This window comes from Schistocerca nitens, chromosome 9 (assembly GCF_023898315.1).
Source record: "Schistocerca nitens isolate TAMUIC-IGC-003100 chromosome 9, iqSchNite1.1, whole genome shotgun sequence".
NCBI classification, from domain to species: Eukaryota; Metazoa; Arthropoda; class Insecta; order Orthoptera; family Acrididae; genus Schistocerca; species Schistocerca nitens.
In genome coordinates, this window is record NC_064622.1 from 278841331 (window position 1) to 278860614 (window position 19284).

Sequence of the window (19284 nt, forward strand, 5' to 3'; positions counted from 1 at the left end):
CTTGGTGCCATCTTGATCATTTAGTTTGTCAAGTAGTATCTGACCTGCTAACACTTTACACAACGCAACAGCTTCATTGTTACTTTTTACTTTGGCCTCGATTTTCTCCAAAAATGAAATCGCTTCTCTTTTATCTTCGAACTGTACCACAACATGGGCAACAATTTCTACCAGTGACAGTGGATTTATCCTGTAAGAGTGCATACATCAATGACAGCCGACTGACTTGAAATATGTTCAAGAGATGCAGAATACGTTTACTTACTTATTCTCAAACACCTGTATGAAGTTGTTGTACAGCTGAATTAGGCTGTCCTTCTTTTGCAAGGAGTCATGAGTGACAAAAGATTCCAGCAGAAGAGTTATCTGATGCCATAATCTGAAATTCAGTTAATTTTACATTCCCCTCACTGACATCAAAAAAACATCATGTGACGAGAAATATTTCCATCAATACTAGAGCTCACTGTAACATCGATAAGCATCAAAAATTCTAACCAAGTCACTGAGTAATAATAACATTTAAGACTCGTATAGGTCGGTTCTAACCTTCTGTTGTATAAATCCTCAAGCTGAGCCCAAACTGACGCGACTTCTTTACTAGATTCTTCTCGTTGTTTGGTTGATAAGTAATTACTAACATCTTTCACAGCTACAGTCGCCATGTTTCTAACAATCACGTTGCATATTTTGAACTGTGTAAGCACTGGCTATCGACATCAACACATATCGACAATTTGAGCCAGAGCAAATAAGTGCTAAAATATTCCTAATACTCATAGTCCATAGAGTCAATAATGTCATTAGGCAAACAATTTTATTCACATGGAATCATTCATTACCTATTTCATAACGAATTGCTAAATAAACGTCCACAACTTCTGAAATTTTAATATTCTTACACTAATTAACGATCGATTCGTAGATTTTAGTATCCATCATTTCCACACATATGAACGCCCGAGGAGACCTATGGGCCGTTCCATTTCAGTGACTCTCGTACATGTGAAGCAGTAGTCTGCATTCGCTACAGCTTAGTATAGATAATGTTGTATGAATGTCTACGCGTGTTTAGAGTTGTAGTCCTGCTTGGCAGTTAAAATAAGAGATTACGCGGTAGAAGAAATTGCCCGACAAGTTAGTGCCAGTTTAACTTTATTTACGTCAGTCCGGTCGTATAATCTGTCAGATTATGAATGCAAATGTTAAAAAAATTTCTCATGTAGACTTGATACTATATAATATGAGAACAAAAGTGACTAGCTTGAGTACTTCAAAGGAAACAGATACAGTGTCTCATGGTCTACCAAGAATTTTATCGTTGGAAGATCAGCCAAGTGAGAAGAGAAAGGAAAAGAAGCGTGACATTCATGTAAACATATACAGGGAATTCTTCAGCGATATGTCAAATACGATTAAATGCTGTGTTCAGAACTACTGGCTCACTTCGGAAGAAGTAGTTTTGATGGACATTCATACAGCGGCCAGCCTTGGTGACTGTGGTGGAATTGACGCAGCTTTAGCAAGGTATTAGCACCGCTAATGATTAACGTGATCAGTAACAATATAGAAACTCGTGGAGTGCAGAGTGTTCTTTGTATCAGTTTAATTACATCTCGACAGATTAAAATTGTATGCCAGAGGCAAAGGCTCTAGTTTAGTCCCTGGTGGCAGTCACAAAACTGTGATATCAGGAAATTGTGAAGTATACTTCCTGCTGGTTGAAAGAGTCGATCAGTGTTAGTTATCTTTTACTATACAGCTCCTTTGCCTTGGTGCGAAGATCATCTCAATATGCATTATTTGGGTCAATTCATTGGAATTTTTAGCGTTATTGAAAATGTAAATTTGGTAGGTTACTTGTACAAACTAAAAAGTGACATACTGTACCCATCTGAAACAACAAAATTCTTTATTTGCCTCTTTTTCTTAAAAAAAAAAAGCTGGAGAGTAAAATAGACGCCTTGAGCATAAAGAAACTAAAACATTTGCACCTATACTATCTAATTTACCCCCTGTTTGCGTAATATCTTTCCGCATTTACCAAGTGATCGGTGCTCAACAAAAATATTTTGAATTTTGTTTACAGTTGAGTAAAAGTTGGATTTTATATATTTATTAACAATGCTGACGTCACAAGCTGATAAAGGTTTTATAGTCAGAAAATGTGAACCTAGCCCCACCGTGATCAAACGGGTCGGCTCTGAAAGTACCTGCAGACACTCTACAGCGAAAAGTACTAAAGCCTTAAGTTTCTAAAACGAATCTTTTGCACGGGGAGACTCCATATTATATAAAAATTAATCCATGAAAAAAGTATTACCCATTCCACTGAATCACGACTCTGAAAACAAAGAATAACAAAAGTTCTGCGATATTCCTGGGAGCTGTAATAAGACAAGTAAAATGGTTATTGGGATACTCTAACAGTGACAGAACTTGTCCCATTTTCTTGATATTTGTTACACATTGAAATATAACATACAGTTTCAGATTATTGAGAATTGAATTCGTAACAGAATTCATGGAAATTATTCATAATAATTACTTGTGCTTGTTTTCTATTTTTGAAGGGAATTTTCACTCCCTTGGGGGAAATCTAGAAGATGGCGTTCCATGTGCAATAAACATTGCTAATGTTAAGACTGGAACTAAGCCTCTTCCCCGCCACTGCTGAAAGCGGCAAACAGGATAACGGTCACAACGTGCTCCAATACGACTCTACAATATTTTAAGTATACAAAACAGTAACTACCTGTTACTTTAATAAATATTGGTTCGAATCACATGCTCTGTGAACGTGGTTTATTCTGTAGCGATAACGATATCCACTGTCTGCCGCGCATTGCGACTTTCTATTTATTTAATGTGGTGGATGTACCAGTTATCTTAGTATCACGTAAAGGAGTGTTTCGTGCCAGAAACCCCCCCCCCCCCTCCCTCCGAGCCGCGCCGACGTTTCGGCCTTGAAATTATCACGTGACTACACCCGCCCGCCTTCCGAGAACTCCTACTTACAATTGTTCTAAAATTGTGGCAGTAGCTGCTCACGTGTGTCCAACACTTGCCTACTCCTGTTTTACTTGCTGTCTCTACTGCTGTTATTTTACATTTTCTGCTGGAATTTTTATATAGTTAATGCTACTAAAGAGATGAATATAAGGTTATAGCAAACATGGTAACTCGCAGTTCGGTAGCGATTTACTGTGTATCCTGGACTATCGAAGGCACAGCTGTCTGTAGTCGAGTTACCGTGATCTAGAATAACTTCTCCCTGATCCTACACGATGGTAGCTATTCTAGCAGATGAAAGAAGGAGCTCTTTATACTTAGACACTTTCAATGCAATTTTGGGCGGTATTGCTGCCTTTTTTCTTTCATAGCTCAGAATCTGCAAAAGTCATTCTCGCGAATTACTTTTTTTTTTTTTTTTTTTTTTTTTAAGTAGTAAGTTCTCCAACCTGTAAACGGCTGATTGTGCATGTTAAATGGGTAGTACCTATCGGGTTAGGTGGCACTCAGTAAATAAGTCGCTTCTAACACGTTGTCTAGGCTTCAGTCCCACATTGATGCCATGATTTTTAAAAATTTATTGCCACCTTTACTTTAAACAACGACTTGTTAACGTGGCAAATGCCCCTTTGACCCTGGTACAGGAGTCTACGCTAAACTGGAATAGTGCAGGTCTATAGTTCGATTAGTACGGTCTGTTAAGACTATTTGGTGTAGATCTTACATGCTTGAGAAATATTAAAGAACGGAACGCACGAGCGTTTGCTAAGTAAGTCTCCTTTATAGAAGCACACTTTCAATACACACTACTTTACAATCCTTAAATTTTTCGTTCATTTAGTCTTCCGCATTTTTTCAGAAGGTTGCAGTGTCTAATTTCGAACTCTGTATAGTAATCCCTTGTTACTCGCAATGCTACAGGGTTTCCATATCTAATTTGCACCTGGAAATTGGGCACGATTTTGTCACAGGCGTTTTCTTCGTGTACCGAAAACACCTGAAGTTTCTGATCAAATGCACCACGGAAACAAGAAAAACAATGCTCTCGTGATAACGAGGAGTTTCGTAGATTCATTCAGTATGTCACTTGGTTGAAAATATGCGGAACACTTGACACACTACGCTAGGAAATTAGTTTTGAATACTGTAGATACAAAGGCTCACAGTACTATATAGGTCCAGTGAGCAGACTGCATCTTACTTGACATCATGGGCATTAGCCAATCGGCAACGCCAGCGCAACCCTATGCCGGCTGTCCCGAATGGCAGGTCCTCAAGAAGAGCTGCGAAACTCGCACTTTAATATAGCCGAATGGAGTGGGCTACGGCGGATCGAAGAGAGCGAGCAAGAGTTACGTGACTAATGGAGTGATTCGAATGAGAATGAATTGGCAGCAGAAGAATGAGATATCATATGTGCTTTTGGGAGTAGAGAGATCCATGGCACAAATACAAAAAAAGTTGCTGCCGACGCTTTGAAAAGGTTGAACTAGGGACGTGATTGACAATAAATTCATTAGGTACTTCAATCAGGGAGAAACGGAGCGTATAAATTCAGGCTTTGCACTGGTTTTTACTGGAAAGGAACAGCATAATAAATTTCCCTGAGAATAAAAACGTAAAATGTACGAATGTATGTTATGCTGGTTAAAATAAAAAAAAAGTACAAAACACCTGATCATTCTCCTTGCTTACGTTCATGGTAGCCAGTAATTACATGGAACTATCATTGGCTTGTAAAGATATTTTGATGTAGGTACTAGAGAGCCACGCTAACGCCCGTCTATGAAACTACTTAATAGATTTTATCAAGTAGCCTGTGAGGGGTTGTACGTACATTCCACATTTCATTAATTGTACTTTGACACCTTCCTTATAACACACCGGTGCCGTACTTTAATCACTGAGTGCATAGCATATGCCACAATAGAAAACACGAACTATGAGATGTAGCAACTAGTGAAAAGCGAAACAGTTACATAAAAGTATCCACTTAGATGCAGACAGGCAGAGGGCCTGTTGGGTGTTTGTCTGGCTAGTGTGGTGAGGTTATGCTGTAATGCGATTTATGAGCAGTTTGGCCTAATGTCTGTAGGTTCAAAGGAAAGCGTGCTAAAAGTCATACCGCTTCTAAAGATTTAAATAAAAATTTGGGATGTGGTGCCAATTATTAGATAAAAAGTATCTGTATTGCCGTGAAGTATAAGATACCGTAAGATTCTAAGTAGAAAAAAAGGACTAAGCCAGAATTGTATAACGAGGTTGCATGAAAGCTGTGGACGAATATTTATCTTCTGGCGACTTGATAGCACAGCCACTGAAGAGCTTGACATCTGAGAACAAGAAATTATAGGGTTTGTGTAGCTCTTCAACAAACTACTAGAAACAGGAATGGAGAGCATTGATGATCCAAAAAATACGAAATTGGAAAACATAACCTCCGTTCTAGTGGATTCTGCGGTCTGTGAAACTCCCAAATTTGTCGAATCCGAGGATGTTAATCTTCGTATATTTCATGATAAAATCTGTGTAAACAAATTTGTTATGAAGTGCAAATGACGCGTCTAAAGTTAATTAACCTTCACATGAAGATTAAGAACTTCCCTTAAGTATTTCCTAGTTTCAGGGATAATCATTGAAATGTTTGCTTTGTTTTGAAAGAAATAGTTTAAACTCGTATATAAGTAGCCAATTACTAAAGAAATTTAGTTGCTAGTCATATCGCTGCAGTTTCCCCGGTAGAAAATCTTAATCTCGCTGTGGCACCCTTCTGAAATTTGCAAACTAAACGTTGTCACTTCGTCTCTTACATCTGTTATTTAGACTCTTCTTTACCTACAGTCGCTTTTGAGTTTTAGTTTTCGGACGCCTTTTCATCGCAATAAACGCAGCACAAGCAAAAAAGGGAAGCCAAAGCAGATGGCTTGAGCAATGTCGTAACGTGTGGGCAAACTTGTGCTGATAGAGTACGCGCGTGGGAGAGATCGTCGTGTGGCCATAACTTAAGATTTATGAGTTATGCAAATTAGTGTTATGCTTTTAAATTCCGCCCTCAAATACAATAAGAGAAGCGTCATCGGAAATATGTACAAAGTTTTTGGAATTATATAGCTGGAGCTACAATTCAATATCAAGTGCACTGTCTCCACGCATTTTACGCTTACGTACAAATCGGCAGTACGGTACATTCCCTTTTCGTGTGCTATTTTGTTTCACGAAAAAAAGCACGTTCGCCATACAAAATAATCTTATTTAAATACTAGCCTCCTATATAGTCTATACGGGCGACCGTGTAGAAACGAATGGCAGGGCACACTGGTAAACTGCCCACAGACGCTCATCAACTTGTGTTCGCTTCCATTCTCTTGTGTAAACTGTGGTTAATCTTATACTGAATGATGGAATAAACGAATTGGCAACTCGGGCGCATGGTGTATTATTGCGCAACATCGTGACATTTGTAATGTCACGGTAGCCTCCTTGTCTTTGCAATCCTTTTTTGTAAATTGCTAAACATCTGTGGAGTAATTAAAAGTAAAACTAAAAAATTATATTCTACAACGAGGAGCCTGGATGTACAAATAACAGATTAAGAGTGTAAAATATTGGAATTGTTTTCAACGGAATGAAATATTCACTAAATGATTATAGTTTGTGACAAATAGCCAGGCAGTTTTTTAATGTACCGGTATGTTACTTTTGGATAGGGGTCTGAGTTGTACGAGAAGATCAGTCCATAATGCAATATGCATTATACGAGGGAGGCTTCAGGTGCCTCCCGAGTTGTACTAAATGGTGAGCACCCCAGGGGAACTTGGCAAGTCTAGTTCAGGTATGGGTCTGATGAACCCAGTGTGCCTGAGGTGTGGCTGTGGTTCTCTTCTGTAACCTTGAGCTATGGGCATTCTTCAGCAACAATCATGTGGTGCACCAGTGAAATGTTGGCCTAACAGCCTGGACCAGGAGGACTGAACAAACCTCCATTAAATAAAATCTCAAGATGGTGTTATATGCCAGTGGAATGGATGGCTTGAGACAAAATAATCTTTCATGGGCAGTCTCTGGACAAACTCTCCACCTTAGTTGTACAAGGCTTGCTCAGGCAAGTGGGGTTCTGTTTGAGTTAACTCGTATATTCTTAACTAGTTACTGGAATTTCATTGAACTTGGCAACAGGCTATTAACATTCCCAATAGTTTGAGTAGACCCAACCAAGTGAACTCAAGAGTGATATCGACCTCATCAGGTCTCAAACGAAGTAAAACTATGAATAATAACTGAGCACATCTTTGCAACATAAATTTGCTGTTACTAGGTAAAAAAGTAGTCCTTCATTTTTTTTTTTAAAAAAAACATGACCTTTCTTAAAATCAAGAAGTAGTGAAGACACTCTTCTGACTGGGGCTGCATCAGATCAACAAGCTACAAATAACTAATAAGCTGGATCTCAATCCCACTGTGAGTTGCACGACACTTGAGTCCAGCAATACACACATTTTCAAAAACATATACAGCCTTTGGAAGGTGGGGTTTTACTTCATCAGCATCACAAAAATAAAAAAACTAAAATATAAATTTTATCAATAGTTGTTGGCTTTTATTAACGAGATACTTTTTAGAGAATTGGTGATGGGTAAGGAAGGCACAGAACCTGAAAATACTGAGTATGAGATTTGTTGTAAAAAATTGCATCTGCTAAGGGGGATGTCACTTTGAACACCTCCATTATATTTAAATTTTTGATTAAGTTCAGCTAAAAAAAAACTTAAAACAGTTCTAGAAATAAGTGAAAAAAAAACCATGATAAATAATTTTTTCAAAATTTTCGATATAAATTACAAAACTAGATTACCCTTGGAAATCAAAATTGGTACTCCTAGTTTTAATTCCTACAAATGTGTTGTGCTGTGATACCATCAAAACAGCTGTGAAAGTTGAATGAAGAGTGGTCAGAAGTGGATGTTGCAGAAATAAAAAAAGTATGAAAAGAAAATGTCATACTGGAGAAAACAGAGGCATTTACTTATCACTTAAAACAGATACATTTCCACGACATACAAATACTGGCGCTATGTGTTAAGTTTGTGACCTATATTCAAAAGCCAAAGAGGTGCTTCAAATGCCAGAGATTTGGGCACATCACTGTTTCATATACATGTGAACTAACTTATGACGGATGTGGATCAGCAATTCATGAAACAGAGTCCCCATGTAATCCTGCATAATTAAACTATATTAACACACTGACTGCTGCCGGCATCCACAGCAGAACCTCACACTGTGTGTCTGGCCTGGCAGTGAAACATCCATATTAAGTGTGCAGCAGTCAACCATATTAATTACCAGTAAGGTAATCCCATTTGGAGCTGAGAATGCATGGTATATGCCAAGCAGCTGAAAGTAAATCCACTACAGTGAAATAAAGTGAGCATTTCAGGCGATGCAGTCTCAAAAGCTATATAACCTCTTTGATCGAAACCCTGAAGAAATGGCAACGTAAGAGAATGTCTCTACTGAGATCAAGGAAATGCACAAATACCAGTATATGCAAGGTAATAAATGTACCATTGCCCATACCTGCTCCAAAGCTAATGATATGTACACCATGCAGTCAAGGCAATTTTTTCCTATTGCATCAGAAGAATATGGAGTTAAATTGCAGACAAGTAGAGTAAACTGCAGGAAATACAAAGACCATCCCTTAAAAGCTGGTCGATTAGAGCATTTTTGCTGTCAGACTGTGAAAATAACTTTGTAGTAAAATGAAATTTTGGTCACACAGCAGGATGGGGTAATTTGCTGCCTCAATATTTTGTGCTTTGTTTTTGTGTCATCTTCGGGTGAAAGTGCACCGAGGTCTCCTGCTTAAAATTTATAGTTTACAAAGCTATCACTGTGTAAGTTTGTTAGAGCACATGTGCATCTGCTGAAAGTCTGTGCACTGCTGAGTGCTGTCCTTGATGAAAGCTTGATTTGTCAATATTGAATCAATTGCTTCACATTGTAAAATTGCAGAATGATGCTGACTACACAGAGCATGAAGTTTTCCTGTAACAGTATTCCGTAAATTATGCAATTAGAAACGGTCATCCTGATTGACAAGGGCCACATCCAGTTGAATCTCCACTGATTCATTGATAGGAGTTGCAAAAGTTAGAGGAGTATGGGCCAAAATTTCTGTTTCATTGTATTTCATGGAATGACCAGCTGAAATACAGTCTGGGGCATAATAGTAGATTTACTGGCTGGAGGCTCTTGTGGGAGCCATCAGACGATCTTTTTCCATTAGCTATTCACACATTGGATGAGATCAGTGTAGTCAGTGAGTCTATGAGTCTATGACAATCAAGTCCACTTGACAGAGGCTCTGCAAATTAGAGAACTACCTCATCTATTCCTCCTCCCTGGGAATTTAATTCCTTTGATCTCTGGGACTCCAAAGCACTTATCCTAGTGGCCAAATGCTTGGTTCTCATCTCGTCAGAGGACAGATGCCTCTTAGAGACCAAGCGATGCACTTAAACTATGCAACAGAATCTTGTTCTACCACAGACCTTTCCATTTGTTTACTTGCCCATGTGGCCACAGCTGAGTGGTAAGTTTTTACAAATTTATAGTTGAATGGCCACTTACCAATCTTGTTAAACCTCATAGGGCAGTTCCTGAAAGGAAACTGCCAAAATGGTTAAGCACTGAAAATTGGGCAATGTACAGACATCTAACAATATTGAAAGTGTTGTCCATTGCACTGCTGAAGTATGCATCCCACAGACCTCAGAACAGCAAAGAGGCTGTCAGTCTCCTGGAAATAATGAATATGTCAACAGTTAAAGACGCATTTGTGCCAAAGTGAATGGTAACATCCTGGCTACCAAAAACGAATGTAGCAGCCTTTAAGATTGTGAAGACAGTATCACAACTACCAGAGTGAAGCTATCATGATCCCTCTAATAAAATCAGAAGCGTCATGTCTCAAAGTGTTAAGTGTTTTTCTTGCCAATTGTAGCAGAAAAATGCTTGAACACATTATCAACAGCATCCTTTTATAAACTCTGGGGAAAAAGAAATCTTCAGTCACTTCTAGTGTGGATTAAGAAGGTATCACTCTGTAGCTGACAAGCTCATTCACCTGCAAGTGACAATACAAGACTTTCCTTTGTGATTCCTCATTGATACATTTTTTGACCATTATACTATAAGGGGCAATCAAAAAGTTTCCATTTGAAGATTGTACAGTCCAGAATCAGTATGCCAGTCAGGGAAATTGCCGTGAGCATTGAGGCAGTCCCACTGACATAGCAAATTGAATATACCCATATGGTAAAACACATGTACTGCTGTGTGAAGAAGTCTGTAACTGAATTGGTCTTTTTTAAAAGAGTGTAAGTCACGACTTTGGCTACAGCATGTTTTATAGTGATTCATAAACTATGAGCATAGATCTATCATTTGTGTTTTAAAGGGCATCTTTCACATATTTGGTTGCCTTCTAACATGGAACTGAAAATTACATTTTGTTTTAAATATGCATAAGTCATTGACATACGTCCTTTTGAAATTGAACAGTAGCCAGTGGTCCGGTGAGTGCAAACATTCAGGACACAAATAAGGGCTCATGCACTTTGTGTATTTATTTTGAAGGAACTGGTGGAAAGGGTGCCAATGAAGTCTGTTCCTTTTTGATTATCTGAAGGCTATCCTGAAAATATCAGAGCTTCGACTGTTCTATGATAACTGCAAGGGACAGAACAAAAACCAAACACTGTCTAGATTCCTACTTTGACAGATTCTGGACATTTCAGACTTATTCAACATATTTTCCAGTAAGAGGACACAGCTTTTTGCCATACGATCAATACTTTGGTGTCAGTTCAAAGAAGCTTTGACAGAGAGACAGGATATTCACGGTTGATCAAATAAGTCGCATTCTAAAAAGTAGAACAAAACCTGGAAATTTATAGTTATAGAAGCTGACAAATCTGACATTATAGACTTTAAAGGTTGGTAGATATGATATTGTAAGATGACAGTTTTTGAAGAAACAAGAGTTGACAGTTATAACTCTGCAATCAGCAGCTTCTTTCACTTTGGGTACTTGTCAGAGCTGGGTTTCTAAAAAAGGATCAATTGTATTAATTGGTTAGTGGACCACACATTCTTTGTTGAGCATCAGAGAAAAGCTGTTCTTTCACCAAAAAACCCTGCCTCTCTAGCAAGGCAAGTGTGAATTAAAGTACAAAAATTTAAGACTTAGAAAATATACAGCATTACATTCCAAATGAGCATATGGAATTCTACAAGGAACTTTTGAGCTGCACTGCTGACAGTAGCACAGCACATGATGATGACTGAGTGAAAACACATTTTATGTAGCTTTTCCGATATATTCACATGTTTCTTTTACGAGTTTAAGTGTTGTTTTCATTTTCTGTGGCTTAGGGTCATTTTTGTGACATTTAATTCACTAATGTGGCAAAATATCAACATTTTGTTCTGTGCCTTTTTCTTATGAAACCATTTTTTTTGGGGTGGATGTTTTCACATTATAACATCCATAACACTGCATCTATTAGTATTTTTGTAATAATTAATGCATATGAAACTTCCTGGTAGATTAAAACTGTGTGCCCGACCGAGACTCGAACTCGGGACCTTTGCCTTTTGCGGGCAAGCGCTCTACCAACTGAGCTACCGAAGCACGACTCACGCCCGGTACTCACAGCTTTACTTCTGCCAGTACCTCGTCTCCTACCTTCCAAACTTTACAGAAGCTCTCCTGCGAACCTTGCAGAAAAAATGGCTGTGAGCACTATGGGACTTAACAGCTATGGTCATCAGTCCCCTAGAACTTAGAACTACTTAAACCTAACTAACCTAAGGACAGCACACAACACCCAGCCATCACGAGGCAGAGAAAATCCCTGACCCCGCCGGGAATCGAACCCGGGAACCCGGGCGTGGGAAGCGAGAACGCTACCGCACGACCACGAGATGCGGGCCCTGAACCTTGCAGAACTAGCACTCCTGAAAGAAAGGATATTGCGGAGACATGGCTTAGCCACAGCCTGGGGGATGTTTCCAGAATGAGATTTTCACTCTGCAGCGGAGTGTGCGCTGATATGAAACTTCCTGGTAGATTAAAACTGTGTGCCCGACCGAGACTCGAACTCGGGACCTTTGCCTTTTGCGGGCAAGTGCTCTACCAACTGAGCTACCGAAGCACGAGGCATGAGTCGTGCTTCGGTAGCTCAGTTGGTAGAGCACTTGCCCGCAAAAGGCAAAGGTCCCGAGTTCGAGTCTCGGTCGGGCACACAGTTTTAGTCTACCAGGAAGTTTCATATCAGCGCACACTCCGCTGCAGAGTGAAAATCTCATTCTGGAATTAATGCATATACCAATCAAGGGGCATCTATGCTACTAGTTCATATGAACAGACTTTCTTATTTCCTAGTATTTTTCTTCTAAAACAGCTTTTTTCAAAATTCCGTACTACAGTGGTTTTCTTGACCAATTCAACTGCTTGCTGCTCATCCATGTCTGACACAAATTGTCAACCCCTCGAGGTCTTCTACAAGGGACCAAAGATGTGAAAATCATGTAGGGAGAGATCATCACTATAGGGTGGGTGCGTGAATGTCTCCCACTTGAGTTGGATGAAGCCAGATTGACCAGCATCTTGTGTCGAATTGCGACCAGCACAAAACTTGGTAGTTTACACCAGATATGCTGCCCCATACACATTCTCCATTGGTGTGTTTGTCTTTTGGCAGCACATTGGTCCTATTTGGATGAGTTTGCTAATAACATTGCATTGGTTCACATTTCGACATTTACTGCACGTGTGCCAGAAAGACATGAATGTCATGCAGATCCCATGCCTACATATTGGCACTTATATACGCACACTGAAGTCACAGTACGTTGCATATACACTGCAGCAATGCCCTCAAGCGGAAACTTTCTGATCGCCCCTTATACTTGGAGGGACAATATCTTAAGACGACTATGCAACAGAGGATTTGTAATGCTCATCATTTTATTACTCTTTCTAAGTGATTGATAGTTTAGGTGCAAAGTGGGATGCATCTTCTCAGATCATTTTATTCAGGAAAATGATGTGCGCTGGGATGTATTTTAAGTGCTACTTTTCCTGTTGTATTTTAAAAGCTTCAATCATACTATAAGGTCTTGTGGAATGCGCTCTGTATGTGGATGATTTTTAATGTTCTGCTTGTCCTCCTGTCTTGTAACCACATGTTTGTCAACTCTGCAAATGCCCAAGAGGCTAGATAAGTGGACAGAGGGTACCACTCAATACTTGCATGTATTTGGAAATCTTTTTGTTATATAGAAGTCAGTGTGAGGTTATACAACAGTAAAGCTAAATGTGTTAAATTTACTGAAAACTAAACCTTCCACTTTCAGTAAAATTAGAGGAATGTTAACCATGAAAGTGTTAACTAAATGTGCAGAAGTTGTTATACTTAGTAATAACGTTAACATAATTTCCTCTATGATCACTATACTATAATAGTGATTTGAAAGCTCAGTACAGTGAAGAATAAAGAAGAAAGTATAGTGTGTTTAAAATGAGCAGAACAGCTTCACTCATGTAAGTTAAAGCACTTTAATAATGGTCACTGGTTCAATCTGGACATGCACTTGTGTTAACAATAAAATTATTTAACTAAAACTTCCACCAAAGTTTTTTTTAAAAAAACTCTCCTCTTTGTCATTAAATTGAAAGTGGCAGCCTTGCATTACTTACTTACATAAAAACAGTTATAAGCAGTAATGAAGTTCGTCATTGAAACCACGTCCTCTTAGTAAATTGTAGGCCTTTTACTGTGCTTCATTAACCTTTTTGGCCTCCCCCTCCCCCATGGCGCTCACAGTTCGTGCGTGGCGCATACAGACCCCAAGCTATTGCAGCTCTTTCTTCACTCCCTAGCTGCCGTTCCTTCTCCCTGCCCCCTCCCTCCCTCCCTATCCCCACTCCTTCCCGTTGCCACCTCCTTCCCTCTCTCGGTGTTCTGCTTTGTCAACCTTGCTATTTCCCTGGTTTCCTGTATTGGTTGCAATTTTGTTCCTTTTGCCGGTTCTTTCACCCTTTTGACGTTTTCGTCCCCACTTGAGGTTTGACCTCCATATGGGGAAGAACTCCCTCCCTAGCATCTACGGTGTGGATTCCTCTCCACTGTAGCCCTCTTCCACCTTGCTAGGTCACCAGCACGTGTAGCCAGTCCATGTGGTGGGGCTGTTATGTACCTATATAGCTGAGCCCCCTGACAATACAGGGATCACACTACTGATACCCGAGTCTGTCGCCATGTATGCCAAGGAGTGGTTGCTTGTCTTCTTGGAGCATTGGAACTTCCAAAAATGGCCGCCGTGCCAGACGGCCCTTGCTGTGGCTGGCTGGCACCCATGGGGAGTGGGTGGTATCAGGACGGATACTTGGCACATGAAGCATATCAAGCTGCAAAAATCTGGCTGTTCTCACACGGTCGTCTCTTTGAATGGTGAAGGATCCTTAAATGCTGTCTCATATGACCTGTCAGCCTTCCCTTCCCTGGCTACCCCATGGGAGGAGGGCCAGGCTCACCATCTTGGGCTGAAACCTTTTCCCCATTACCTCGTCTGTATTAGGACAGATGGGGACACGTTCACCACCACAAAGCCTTTTTTTTTTTTTTTCTTCCATGGAAAATATAGAGGACAAGATTCGGTTGGGCTCCCTGTTGATCAAAGCTTCTTCTGCCACCAAATCCACAGCTCTTCATTTCTGTGATCGTCTTGGCAATGTCCCAGTGTCCATCACTCCTCACCAATCTCTGAATATGGTCCAAGGAGTCATTTTTCATAGGGACCTCACCCTGCACACTGATGAGGAACTCTGGACTAATCTGACGTGGCACAGCATTAATTTTGTTTGACGTGTGCAGAAGGGTCGCAAAGACAACTGCACCGATACTGGCCTCTTCATCCTGGCTATCGAGGGGGATACCCTCCCAGAGAAGGTCAAGGTTATGTGCTACAGATGTGACGTGAAGCCGTTCATCCCTCCACCTATTTGGTGCTTGTGTTTTGGGCATATGTCTTCCTGCTGTACAGCGGACCATTTGTGTGGTGACTGTGGCCATCCCGTTCATGAGGGAACCCCTTGTCTTCCACCGCCTGTGTGTGTTAATTGTGCTGACCACCACTCCCCTCACTCACCAGGTTGCCAGGCTTACAAGAGAAAAAAGAAGATACAAGAATATAAGTCCCTGGATCGCCTGTTTTACACTGAGGCTCGCCAAAAGTATGAGACACTCCATCCCGTGTCACTATCTTCAACTTTTGCCTCTGTTGCTTCCTTTACTCCTACTCCTCCTCGTCCTTACACCAGCCCCACCCTGCTCTCCCCTCCACCTCCCCTGCCGTTCCCATGACCTCCCATCAGGGAGTGGCTCCCCCACCCCAGCTGAAGAAGTGCTCCCCTTCTTCGGCATCTGTCAGTGATCGGGCTCCTTCCCGGGAACCCTCTCCCCAGTGTGTCTCAGGCCAGAAGACTGTTACCACAACTCGGCCATGAGGAGCACCATCTGTGGGCTCTAAGGTTGCCCGCTCTGTTTCAGTTCCTGATCTTGCAGACGCTTGTACTCCCCCTGTATTCTGTCCTCCTCCACCTCAGAAAGAGAAGAAAAAACATAAATCCCAAGAGAAGGCATCACTGGTGCCCCCAGAGGTGCCAACTCCCCTCTTGCAACCTGACATCTTATTTATGGATGTCACCCCATCCTTGTCAGTGACAACTACTGACCAAGTGACCTGACCTCCTCCTTAGCTCCTTCATGCCTACCTTGGAGTCGCACTACACCATCATCCAGTGGAACTGCAAAGGCTACTATCGCCACCTGCCGGAAATGCAACATCTTGGCTCCTCGTATTCTGCATTCTGTCTTGTTCCCCAAGAAATGCATCTAAGTGACGACCACTCTCCCACTTTACGTTATCAGACATTCTGTCGGAACTGTGCTGGCCCTGGGATAACATCTGGTGGGGTCTGCACTTTGGTTTGCTCCGATGTCCTTAGTGACTGGATCCCCCTACGTACCACCTTGGAAGTCATAGCGGTTAGATTACAGACCATTTTCAATGTCTACCTCCCTCCAGGTAGCCCACTTGCTTATGTTGCACTATCTACTGTAAGGGTCTATGGATTGCACGCATTTGTACAGTACGTTAACACGCACATGCCAGCCAACCTGTCTGGAATGCTGATAATTTGCTTTGTCAGTAGACTCGCGTCCAGCCACACTGCGACAGAGAGTAATGCCTGTGGCTGCTGTCAACACCGTGCAGTGTTAACTAGCACAGACTCGGGCACAAATATCTCTTTTTCTTAGCTCACCATGGAGCCTTTCGATACGACCGTAATTAGCCGGTGTTAGGATGTCAGGCACAGTGATGATGAGTGTGCGTAGTGTGTGTGTTTTATAATCTGCCTTCGTTAATAAAACTGTTTAAACTTACTTCTCGTGTTTGCATATTGCCGTACCTCAAGGACCCACCGCTTACAAATCCTGACAAAATATTCATGTAATCGTCATCCTGGGCAACAACACAAGCTACCTCCTTTACTACCTTACTTGAGCAACTCCCGCCCCCATTTCTCCTCATTGGTGATTTCAATGCCCACAATCCTCTGTGGAGGAGTGTTACATCAATGGCTCGTGGTATCATAATCGACCAACTTATCACAGACTTCGATTTGTGTCTCCTCAACGATGTTTCCCCTACCCACTTCAGTGCTGCTCATGGCACCTTCACTGCTGTCAATCTTGCGATCTCCTCCCCTGCCCTCATGGCTTCCCTACATTGGTCATCCCATGATGACCTTTGTGACAGTAACCACTTCCCAATGATACTATCGTTCCCTTGCTCTGCTAGGCAGACAGGCCCCTATGTTGGGCATTCCGCAGGGCCGATTGGCCTTTATACATGTCTGCTGTCCGCTTTGACACCTTCCTCTCGAATTCCATTGATGTAGTCATGCAAGGCATCTCTGCCACTCTTCTTCATGCTGCTGGATCTGCTGTCCCCCTATCCACAGGGCTCCCTCATCATTGGCCTGTACCGTGGTGGACCAAGGATGTCGCAGTTGCTGTGCAGGCCCACTGACGGGTGATGCAGCAATTTAAGTGACACTCCTCCCAGAGCAATCTCCTCACTTTTAAACTTCTTCATGCTAAGGCTCGTTACATTATTAAGTGGAATGAAAAGAAATGCTGGGAGTGCTGTGTTTCCTCCCTGGGGACATTATTCTTCATTATCACAGGTTTTGTTGAAGGTCCATAGTGTTCTGGGCCACCAGCAACAGTCAACTGTCCAGGGTCTGAGCATCCAAGGAGCTCTGTGCACTGATCCATTGGTCCTTGCAGAACACCTTGCAACACACTTTGTGATTGCATTGTCCTCCACTTCCTATCCTCCTGCCATTCTCCAGCAGAAACACATAGTTGAAGAGACCCCCTTCCCCCTCCATTTCATTCTGCACCAAGTTGAGCCCTATAGTGCTCCTTTCACTGAATGGGGATTGGTGCAGGCTCTTAGCTCTTCACAAGAGACAGCCACAGGGCCAGACTCCATTCACAATCAGATGATTCAACACTTGGATGTTCCCCAGAGGCAACAGCTCCTCAGGGTCTTCAATCACATCTGGCTCATGGGCGCTTTTCTGTCACAATAGCGAGACAGTATAGTTATCCCCATCCTTAAGCCCAGGAAAATCCCAACATCTCTCGACAGCCACCGCCCCATTAGCCTTACAAATGTGCTTTGTAAACTGCTTGAAAGGATGGTCAACTCCAGATTATGTTTGGTTCTCGGATCTTGGGGCCTTTTGTCACCATATTAGTGTGGCTTCTGGGCAGGGCGATTTCCAACTGACCATTTACGCTGATTGGAATCAGCCATCTGACAGGCTTCTACTCACTGCTGTTCACCTTATCACAGTTTTTTTTTTTTTTACCTACATAAGGTGTACAACATGGCTTGGCTCCATCACATTTTAGTTACCCTCCATGACTGGGGCTTCCGTGGTTGCCTTCAGATTTTTATCCGTGAGTTTTTATCTTACTGGCTCTTCCAGGTTCGAGTTGGCACTTCACTTAGCACCCCTCAGATTTAGGAGAATGGTATCCCATAGGATTCTGTGCTAAGTGTCACACTCTTCCTCATTGCCATAAATGGGATTGTGACCTCTGTTGGGCCTCTGGTTACCTCGGCATTGTAAGATGACGATTTATGCATCTGGTGCAGCTCCCACTCGATGGCGTCTGCTGAGTGCCAGCTCCAAGGTGCCATCCAACGGGCCTCTACATGGGCCACAGCCCATGGCTTCCAGTTTTCCTCCTCCAAAATGTGGGTTACCGGTATGCATTTTTCTCATCAACCCAAACCCTGATCCAAAACTTTACTTAGGCAACCAGCTCCTTGATGCTGTGACACAGTCCCATTTCTTGGGCCTTATTTTTGATAACAAGCCGACATGGCAGCCCCACATTCATCACCTAAAGACTACATGAATGCGGAAGCTTAATGCTCTCTGCCTCCTGGCCCATGCATCTTGGGGTGCAGACCGTTCCAATCTTCTCCATCTTTACCGTGCTCTGGTCTTCTCCAGACTCAATTATGGTAGTCAGGTTTATGGCTCAGCAGCTCTGTCCACTTTGAAACTCCTTGACCCTGTCCATAATTGTGGGGTACATCTGAATATTGGTGCCTTCCGCACTAGTCCTGTTGATAGTCTCCTCACAGAAGCAGGGATTCCCCCCCCCCCCCCCCCCTACACATTAGGAGGAGTCAACTCCTTGTTACTTATGCAGTCGCCATTCGCCAATTCTCTGACCATCCTGTATATCCTGTGCTCTTTGCCAATGAGGGATGTCTCCCTCCTAACACCCGCCATGGGTGGGATTGCTGGATGGCACGGGTCTCGCTACCCTCTGCCAGAATCTCCATCTGCACTCACTGGACTGTGCCTAATGTCTTTCCTCCCATACCTCTCCTTGGATGGTGCCTAGATCACGAATAAGGACCTCTCTCTTCCAGGGTCCTAAGGTCTCTGTTGCTCCTATGGTTTACCAGCGTCTTGTATGTGCCATCCTTGCAGAGTTCCAGGGTGCCACTATCCTTTACACTGATAGTTCTAAGACTACTGATAAGGTGGAATACACTTTCACATCTCCTATCAGCTTTGAGCACCATTTGTTGCCAGGATCATCT

The 19284-nt window shown here is 42.0% G+C and overlaps 2 protein-coding genes and 3 non-coding genes across 5 annotated transcripts in view; 2 read left to right on the forward strand and 3 right to left on the reverse strand.

Annotated features, from left to right (window-relative positions):
- The window catches only part of LOC126203584 (26S proteasome non-ATPase regulatory subunit 13), a 48296-nt gene extending 47589 nt beyond the window's left edge, over positions 1 to 707 (reverse strand). Inside the window, exons 1-3 of the mRNA XM_049937946.1 lie at positions 550 to 707; positions 266 to 379; positions 1 to 190 (exon numbers count right to left, since the gene is read on the reverse strand). Coding sequence (XP_049793903.1) covers positions 1 to 190; positions 266 to 379; positions 550 to 665 — 420 coding nt within the window. The 5' untranslated portion in view covers positions 666 to 707. The remainder of the gene's footprint in view (positions 191 to 265; positions 380 to 549) is intronic.
- A 4259-nt stretch (positions 708 to 4966) lies between these two features.
- Positions 4967 to 19284, forward strand: part of LOC126204182 (ankyrin repeat and SAM domain-containing protein 3-like) — a 120220-nt gene continuing 105902 nt past the window's right edge. The window contains exon 1 of the mRNA XM_049938586.1: positions 4967 to 5055. The gene's annotated coding sequence lies outside the window, so the exon portion shown is untranslated. The remainder of the gene's footprint in view (positions 5056 to 19284) is intronic.
- On the reverse strand, positions 11637 to 11711 carry Trnal-caa (transfer RNA leucine (anticodon CAA)). The gene has a single exon. It is a non-coding gene; the product is annotated as a tRNA-Leu (tRNA).
- Trnal-caa (transfer RNA leucine (anticodon CAA)) lies at positions 12160 to 12234 on the reverse strand. Its single transcript has one exon. It is a non-coding gene; the product is annotated as a tRNA-Leu (tRNA).
- On the forward strand, positions 12249 to 12323 carry Trnal-caa (transfer RNA leucine (anticodon CAA)). Its single transcript has one exon. It is a non-coding gene; the product is annotated as a tRNA-Leu (tRNA).